Here is a 9,566-nt window from a genome sequence, read left to right on the forward strand (position 1 = left end):
GCTGTGAGGCAGCAGTGCTAACCACTGCGCCGCCCCAAATGGACAAGTTGTACTGATAAAACAGTCCAACCCAGTGGAAACTCTTACATTCTTTCACAAGATGTGGGTGTCTCTGGCTAGGTCAACGTTTATTCTGATATGGAGATGCTGGCATTGGAGGGGGGCGGGTAGGCTCTGCAAGAAGTCTCACAACACCAGGTTAAAGTCCAACAGGTTTATTTGGAATCACAGAGCTTTCAAACCTGTTGGGCTTTAACCTGCTGTTGTGAGACTTATTACTGTGTCCACCCCAGTCCAACGCCAGCATCTCCACATCATAGATAGAAGTGGCAGGGAGAATGCTTTCAAAGAGGCAGTACAAGCACAACTGGCCGAATGTCCTCTTTCAGTGCTGTATGGCTCAATGATAAAGCGTGAAGGCGGAGATCGACTCGATTTGACCCCAAACTATCCTCAACCTCCATTGCTTCCAGAACAGAACAGTAAAGCAAGTGAGAGTTTGCAGATAATTTAACAGTGTAGCTGAGTGGGGATTGGTGCTGGGACACAGAAAACCATTCTGCCAATATATTGCGTTGAGTTTGAGGTTTTGCAAAGTGCGGGATGCCCCAGTCTCTCTCCTCGTCCCCCCTGCTGCCGGAGTCTGGGACTCACCCGAATGAGTTAACGCGTTGGCTGCTTGTGGAAAGGGGGTTGTACCGCAGAGCTTACGTGCAGCAGGAGAAAAACGAATCGGGTTATCTCCAATCCACAAAGAGGCAAATATTAGCTGATGAGAAAGAGCGTCCGCCTGGCACTGAGCAGGAGAGCAAGGGGAAGTGGCAATGCTGCATTCGCTTGGCTCCAGTTTTGTTTTAGCACAGGAATACCAAGGAGTTGAAGACATTCAGATACTGAAGCCAACTCAGTGTGGACTTCTGACGCTTCTGGTGTTGATTGCAGAGGGGGGATGTGGGGTCCCCTTGCTTCAGGATCTAATGTAAGCAGCTCTGGAGTTTATATCCCGCTCCATGAAGCTTCCCTGGCAGTCAGTAGCTTAGTGTTGGGTTGCACTTTGATCATTGGGCTCTTGGGGAATGGGCTTGTCTGTAGGGTGGTTTACACCAACAAGTACCTTCAGACCCCCAACAACACACTTCTGGTCAACCTGGCGGTGACTGACCTCCTGAAATGCGTCCTGGACATCCCCTCCTTCCTGCTGACCAGAACTTGGGGCAATAGCCACACTGACCTGGGGGAAACCCTGTGCCTCTTGCAACCTTTCACCTACTCCCTGAGTAGCTGCGTCCAGCTGGTGACTCTGGCTGCCATCAGTGCAGAACGTTACCAGGCCATTGCCAACCCATTCCAAACCACCAGAAGAAAGATCAGGGTCAAGCTTTGGATCTCATTCATTTGGTCCCTGGGTTTTATTTTATCAGTTTTCTCTGTCAGCCTGGCTAAGGACACTCCTGTGTATGTCAGGTGCAGGCACCGGCTTGTGGATGCCCAGACTTACCTTGACCCGTTCGGTTCCTACATCCTAGTGCCAGTTTGGATTGTCAGCCTGTCTTTGATAGTTGTCCATTATGTAAGAATCTTTGCGTTGGTCAGACAGCACAGCAACAGGATCTTTGACGATGGGATCATGCCCAAGACGCCAGAAGAGCACAAGCTACAACTACCTGGCTCAGCCTGGCACAGTATTCAACCAAACTCACCTGCCAAGCTGCCCAGTGCGGGGCAGGTCCGCCATTCGCACATTGAGTCCAATGCTCACCTGAAGAGTGGAGCCTGTCCACTTCAGCACCAAGTTTCTTCAATGAATGACTGTGCATCGTTTCCCCCTGAGAATGGACTACCCGAGGCCCCCAACATCGTGGGAGCCGTGTGCCTTCTCACCAGTAAATCCAGAGAGTGTGTCAAGAAAAGGATGGAGGGTAAACTAGCCAAACGCTTTTGTTACATCATCGTGACCTTCCTGGTGTTCTGGGTGCCGCTGGTTATTGTTCTAATGCTGAACGTGCTGTTGCAAGATGGCATTTTGGAAGTAGGTGGATTTTTTTTGATTTCATTAGATTTATTATTGTCACATGTATTAACATACAGTGAAAAGTATTGTTTCTTGCGCGCTACACAGACGAAGCATACCATTCATAGAGAAGGAAAGGAGAGACTGAAGAATGTAGTGTTACAGTCATAGCTAGGGTGTAGAGAAAGATCAACTTAATGCAAGGTAAGTCCATTCAAAAGTCTGACGGCAGCAGGGAAGAAGTTGTTCTTGAGTCGGTTGGTACGTGACCTCAGACTTTTGTTTCTTTTTCCCGAAGGAAGAAGGTGGAAGAGAGAATGTCCGGGGTGTGTGGGGTCCTTAATTATGCTGGCTGTTTTGCCGAGGGCAGTGCGTAGTGTAGACAGTGGATGGGAGGCTGGTTTGCATGATGGGTTGGGCTGCATTCAAGACCTTTTGTAGTTTTGTGAGGTCTTGGGCAGAGCAGGAGCCCATACCAAGCTGTGATACAACTAGAAAGAATGCTTTCTATGGTGCATCTGTAAAAGTCAGTGAAAATCATAGCTGACATGCAAATTTCCTTAGTCTTCTGAGAAAGTAGAGGTGTTGGTGAGCTTTCTTAACTATAGTGTCAGGTGGGGGGAGCAGCGCAGGCTATGGAACTGATGATGTGACACTGTTTGGCGTTCCAGATTCAAATAACCTAACTTGCACCAGAGAAGCTCAGTATTCTTCAATATTGTCACACTAGTGCCAAATCAGCTTCCACTGAACTGCTGCTTCAGTGCATTTGGACACTTCGAATGCATTTTCTATATATTTGATTCAAAGTTGTAAAAGTTGCCTATAAAGTTTTTTTTATTAGTCACAAGCAAGGCTTACATTAACACTGCAATCAAGTTACTGTGAAATTGCCCTACTCACCACATTCTGGTGCCTGCTCAGGTCAATGCACCCTAACCAGCACACTTTTCAGTCTGTGGGGGGAAACCGGAGCACCCGGAGGAAACCCATGCAGACACGGGGAGAATGTGCAAACTCCACACAGACAGTGACCCAAGGGAATCGAACCCAGGTCCCCGGTGCTGTGAGGCAGCAGTGTTGACCACTGTGCCACCGTCTCACTCCTTATTACTGCGCGATAGTAATAAGTTATAATTTCAGTAAAGAAAGCACCACAGTAAAGCAGCAGCTGTTTACTAATAGCAGTAAGGTATTACTTAACAAAATGTGTTTAGCGTTGTATTCTTTTACTTAAAACAACAGGGGGCTGGAACTAAAACAGAATATGCTGGAAAATCTCATTAACTGTTCAGGTGCAGTGACTGTAAAAGATGCACACAGATGGTTTCCTTGTAAGTTTTCGAAGGAAAAAGAATCTTACCTTATTTAACACCGATATAAGCAAAAGTAATACAAAAAACATTTCAGCTCTTGCTGACACGTTCATTCAAGAATTCACACACACACACACAAGTTACTGCATCACTGAGGTATTCCGTACCCAGCGGGCACTGCAGGGGCTTGGGGTGCATTATCAATCTCTTTCATCACATTTTGTTTTTACACTTTAACTTTTCTTTGAAACTGGATATTCCTTTGAGGAACTACATTTTTAATTTATCCCACAGCTTGTTGCTTTATCTTAGAATCAGAGAATCCCTACAGTGCAGGAGGAGGCCATTCGGCCCATTGAGGCTGCACCGACAACAATCCCACTCAGGCCGTATCCCTGTAACCCCACGTATTTACCCCACTAATCCATGCATGCTGGGACACTAAAGGAGAATTTAGCACGGCCAATGCACCTAACCAGTTTGTCTCTTGGAATATGGGAGGAAACTGGAGCACCCGGAGAAAACCTTGCACACTATACAGACAAAGCATGCTGTTCATAGAAAAGGAAATGAGAGACTGCAGAATGTAGTGTTACAGGGATAGCTAGGGTGCAGAGAAAGATCAACTTAACGCGAGGTAGGATCATACAAAAGTCTAATGGCAGCAGGGAAGAAACTGTACTTGAGTTGGTTGGTACGTGACCTCAGACTTTTGTATCTTTTTCCCGATGGAAGAAGGTGGAAGAGAGAATGTCCGGGGTGCGTGGGGTCCTTAATTATGCTAGCTGCTTTGCCAAGGCAGCAGGAAGTATAGACCGAGTCAATGGATGGGAGGCAGGTCTGCATGATGGTTTGGGCTACATTCACGACCTTTTGTAGTTCCTTGTGGTCTTGGGCAGAGCAGGAGCCCATACCAAGCTCCTGTTGTGGGTGGAGGGAGGGTGTTATAGGCCACTTCCACCAGTGTATTCTTCCCCATGCTATTTATTGCCTCGATCTTCCAATCCAAGAGCATTTCTTGTTATCGTGCATATTCTATCTTGTACTAACAAAGCTACCCCACCATCCTTTCCTTTCTGCCTGTACTCATAAGAAATCAGTTACCCCTGAACATTTAGTTCCCAGCTTTGATCTCCTGGTAGCCACATCTCTGTAATGACCTGCAGAAAAACAATAGTTTCTCAACACAAAAAGATTTGGCTGGTTCTTCACGTGATCTCCTCCCAGCAACTGATCAGTTACACAAATATGGTCATGGAAAATTGATCTCAGGTACGTGGCTTGATCAGATTGTAGCTGGAGGAATTTCTTCCTCAGCCAGAGTCCACTATTCAAAGATATTACGTCGAGTGTAGTTATCTGGTGGCTTCAGTCCAATAAATAAAGTCATTTTCAATAATAAAGTATGGTTTCATTGCATCCTTATGCTTCTCAGCGTCAAATTCTGTTTGACAATGCACTTGTTAAGGCTGTGGGCCATTTGACTATGTTAAAGACACTATCAATGCAAATTGTTATGGTTGTAGCTCTGTAGTATTCAGGAGTTTGGTAACCCAGTGAGAGCTTCTACCTTCAGTGTCAGAAATGTAAATATCTGCCACTAAGGCACCATTGCATTCTGGCTTTGGGGAAATGGGCTTTGGCATATTATCTTTTGATTTTGGGAAACCTTACTATGTGTATTCTGAAAACTATCAATGTGACTTCAGAACCCTGGTGTTTAACTGTTCCCCTGTTCACGGCAAGTTTAGTGAGGGCTCGCTTCAGGGACCACTCAATTCTCTCGGTTTATTAATGGGTGTGCTGTTTTAAAATTGGCCCCAGTACATGAACATTGGACACGGCAATAGACTGACGGCAAATACATTCTGATCTTCTACCACATTACCAGAAGTATGTGGAGGCTTTGGAGAGAGTGCAGAAAAGGTTTACCAGGATGTTGCCTGGTGTGGAGGGCATTAGCTATGAGGAGAGATTGAATAAACTGGGATTGTTCTTCCTGGAAAGACGGAGGCTGAGGGACAATCTGTTAGAAGTTTATTACAAGAGGTATAGATAGGGTGAACAGTTGGAAGCTTTTCCACAGGGCAGAAATGACAATTACAAAGGGACACAAGTTCAAGAAAAAGGGGGACAGGTTCAGTGGAGATGTGCGGGGCAAGTTTTTTATGCAGAGGGTGGTGGGGGCCTGGAATGCAGAGAAAGGATATACTGGCATTGGAGGGGGTGCAGAGGAGATTCACTGGGTTGATTCTGGAGTTGAGAGGGTTGGCTTATGAGGAGAGACTGAGTAGACTGGGGCTATACTCATTGGAATTCAGAAGAATGAGGGGAGATCTTATAGAAACACATAAGACTATGAAGTGAATAGATAAGATAGAAGCAGGGAAGTTGTTTCCACTGGCGAGTGAAACTAGAACTACGGGTCTTAGCCTCAAAATGAGAGGAAGCAGATTTGGGACTGAGTTGAGGAGGAACTTCTTCACCCAAAGGGTTGTGAATCTGTGGAATTCCCTGCCCAGTGAAGCAGTTGAGGCCACCTCATTGAATGATTTTAAGGCAAGGATAGATACAGTTTTGAACAGTAAAGGAATTCAGGGCTATGGTGAGCTGGGAGGGTAAGCGGAACTGAGTCCACAAAAAGATCAGCAATGATCTTATTGAATGGCAAAGCAGGCTCAAGGGGCCAGGTAGCTATTCCTGCTCTTAGTTTTTATGTTCTAAGTGAGGTGGTTGAGGCAGTTACATTAGCCACATTTAAAACTCATCTTGATAGACGTACGAACAAACGGGGACTAAAGGGATATAAATGGTTGGTCTAGATAGGACAATGTGATTGGTGCAGACTTGGAGGGCTGAAGGGCCTGTTCCTGTGCTGCACTATTCTTTGTTCTTTGTTCTCCTGGATTCTCTGGGAGGTATTAACAAACTCCTTATCTGATCCCAATTCCAAAACTACTGATGTAACTAAGAAATATTGGTTAATGTTAGTCACAATATTAAACATGTTTAAGCTCACTGATTGACTGATTTATTATTGTCACGTGTTTGGATATAGTGAAAAGTATTGTTTCTTGCACACTATACAAAGCATACCATTCATAGAGTACATAGGGGAAAAGGAAAGGATAGGGTATCGAATATAGTGTTAGTTACAGATAGGGTGAAGAGAAAGATCAGGTTAATATATGATAGGTCCACTCAAAACTCTGACAGCAGCAGGGAAGAAGCTGTTCTTGAGTCAGTTGGTACGCAACCTCAGACTTTTGTATCTTTTTCCCAATGGAAGAAGGTGGAAAAAAGAGAATGTCCGGGGTGCGTGGTGTCCTTAATTATGCTGGCTGCTTTGCCAAGGCAGCGGGAAGTGTAGACAGAGTCAGTGGATGGGAGGCTGGTTTGCATGATGGATTGGGCTACGTTCTCTTTGTTCCTCTGTATTTATTTGAAGTGAGGAGGGTTGCGAGCAAAGAAGTGGTAAATTTCAGGAGTGATTGAAAGGGATGCCTTGAACCTAACTATGTTCTCCTTCTCCTTTCCATTCCTTCACAGAGACCGTTGCTTCTAGAGTTTCAGATGCTTGGCGTTGCGTTAACCTGCGTTCCTGCTGCTGTGAATCCTTTCATTTACACTATGCTGAATCAACAGTTTCATTCAGAAATCGGGAAAACTCTCAGCAGGTTACGGAGAAGCTGTGAGGACCTGATCACTCGGTCATGAAGGCCCCACTCCTTCCCAGCAAAGGGCCTTGCCCCCAACTCAGGATTATTCTCACATATTTTTCAGACTCTTTTGTTTAGTTGCACCCCACTCGGAAAGTGTGATGTCCTGACTATGTTACGGATTGTGGGTCTCAACGGAAGGAAAAGATGTGGGGGAGGTGATTCTCCGGCCTGGGGGGCTCGGAGACCATTGAAGCTCCCAGGTGCCCCAGGCATTGTACTGTACAGCCTGGTGGTGCCAGCTGGGGACTGCCAGTGTGCTGGGGCAGTGCCAGGGGGATGGGGTCTTTTGAGTCATGGCGTGACTATCTCTGTGGTGGCGGGGGGGGGCTGCTATGTGGGGTTGGTCTGACAATGGGGTAGGGGACGATGCAGGGTTGGGGTCTGACAGGAGGGCTTCTTGGGCGTGGCATATAGGGGGGCTATCTGGGAGGTGGGGTCCAACGGGAGGGCTATGTGGGGGGAAGGCTGACAGGGGGCATCATGTAGGGGTAGATCATGGTGATGTCAGGGGGCATGTCGGAGTCATGATAGGGGGGCATATAGGGGTTCAGATAGTGGGGCCCATTGGGTGGGCCGTGAATGCCAGTGACCCATTTTGGGCAAGGGTGGGGTAACATGCTGTCAATGAGGGGGAAGACCTGATGTTTGTGGGGGGAGGGGGATGGGATGAGGAAGGAGGGGGTGTTCCAGTACACTGTGAGATAGGGGTGCTCTTGCAAACTGGTGCCTGAGTGTTCTGAAGCTGGCACCCCCCCCCAAACCCCCTACAACGCAAAGCTTCAACTCTCCAAAAAATGAGTGTGTAGGAGGGGTGCTGCAGTGCAATGAAAGATCGGTACAGATTGCTCCTGTTGTCCTGTCGTTATGACACTTCGAAATTCTTTGGGAGAATTCTGCCTTGTGGTTTGTATGTGTAGATTCAAACTTACACATAAGTGGTTTTATTAAAAGAGACTCACTGAGTACAAAACTGAAAGAAAAACAGCAGCCTGTGCAAACACCCTAATGACATCACCATCAAATCATGTGATCTCAAATTAACCTGCAACCCTTTTAAATATATAACAGAAGGCCCTTGCTCTCATTTCACAGGACTCAATCGTAGCGGTCTGTGTTTAAGACTGCACCCTATTCTTATATCTCCAATTGATTTTTATATCTACTTTGTAACTGACATTGAAATTTCTCTCTGGAATCAATGAGAGTGGTGTGGCCGAATCTTCCACATTCAATATGATGGAGTCATGTAGAGTCATAGAATCAGGAAGCTTTACAGCACAGAAAGAAGCCCTTCGGCCCATCAAGTCTGCACTGGCCAGACTACATTCACATTCTATTCTCCCTTTATCAGTTTCTTGACCTTTGTTTGTTGTATTCCAAAAGCTTCCTAATCCTCAGGTATCCGACTATTCTTGGCAACTTTATAAGGATTTTCTTCTTCTAATTTGATACAATCCTTAAATTCAGCCACGGTTGACCTTTTTTTTGGGTTTTGCATCCTAAAGGAAAGTAAAGGTGCTGTAAGCTATGTAGTTCTTGAAAGACTGCCCATTGCACCCCCTGGGCCAATTTATCCTCAAGTCTTTATAATTGTGTTAAGATCCTGGCCAGAAACCCCAAGGGTTTTTGTGAAGTTAGTCTAGATCCTAAGTTTTGCATGTGATTTTGGCATAAGGTGTTTGACTCTACGTATGATTCAAGTGACCCACTAGGGAGCTTTTATCAAAAAAAAGTTTATTTAAGAACTCAGTTGAAGTATAACAAAAAGAATTAGCATGATGTTTTACCCATTACAAGACTTAAACATAACACAGCATAACTCCTAACAGCTAGCTATCTCTGCTGTTCCAATTTAAAAGCCGTACAGCCATTTTCAGATTTAGTAGCATTAAAACAAGTATGTTTGCGTGATACTAGATTTCCAGCTTTGTAACACCTAGGGACAAAAATCCAAACAGCAGTTTTCAGGGAAGGATATATTCCTCAGACAGAAAAATAAAAAAAGTAAACCTCAGGCAGCTTCAGTCTTCAGACTTCAGAGACAGAAAAGAATACCTCTCTCTCTCTGCAGCTGCCAAAGCAGCATCTGAAAAACTAAGCTGGAATTCTCTGTGAAAGCCTAGCTGTGTCCAGTCATATGATCTGACCTATCAATTATCCCAATCAAGCTCCACTCTGCAATCTGAGGGAATCACTAAAATAACAGGGCACTGCATTAGTTCAGATTAAAACAAACATAGAATCATAGAATCCCTACAGTGCGGAAGGAGGCCTTTTGGCCCATCAAGTCAGCAACAACCATAATCCCATCCAGATCCTATTCCATAACCCCACATATTTACCCTGCTAATCCATCTGATACCAGGGTCAATTTAGCATAGCCAATCAACGTAACCTGCACATCTTTGGACTGTGGAGGAAACTGGTGCACCTGAAGGAAACCCATACAGACACGGGGAGAATGTGCAAACTCTCCTAGTCACCACGGTCCTGTTTGGGTACACTGAGAAAGAATTT

General features: G+C 45.5%; 1 protein-coding gene across 1 annotated transcript; it reads left to right on the forward strand.

The window, feature by feature from the left end:
• Positions 1–824: 824 nt before the first annotated feature.
• LOC145357141 (5-hydroxytryptamine receptor 1D-like) lies at positions 825–7,044 on the forward strand. Its single transcript, XM_080210298.1, has 3 exons — positions 825–979; positions 1,093–2,029; positions 6,877–7,044. Exons 1-3 carry the CDS (start codon positions 825–827, stop codon positions 7,042–7,044), a joined length of 1,260 nt encoding a protein of 419 aa, XP_080066424.1.
• The last annotated feature ends 2,522 nt before the right edge of the window (positions 7,045–9,566 follow it).

This window comes from Carcharhinus amblyrhynchos, chromosome 22, assembly GCF_965287045.1.
Source record: "Carcharhinus amblyrhynchos chromosome 22, sCarAmb.v2.hapA, whole genome shotgun sequence".
Classification (NCBI taxonomy): domain Eukaryota; kingdom Metazoa; phylum Chordata; class Chondrichthyes; order Carcharhiniformes; family Carcharhinidae; genus Carcharhinus; species Carcharhinus amblyrhynchos.

Coding starts and splice junctions, on each gene's coding strand:
- LOC145357141 (XM_080210298.1), top strand. CDS start 825: ATGCTGCATTCGCTTGGCTCCAGTTTTGTTTTAGCACAGGAATACCAA. Junction 980..1,092: donor CCCTTGCTTCAGGATCTAAT/GTAAGCAGCTCT, acceptor GCTTGTCTGTAG/GGTGGTTTACACCAACAAGT. Junction 2,030..6,876: donor TGCAAGATGGCATTTTGGAA/GTAGGTGGATTT, acceptor ATTCCTTCACAG/AGACCGTTGCTTCTAGAGTT.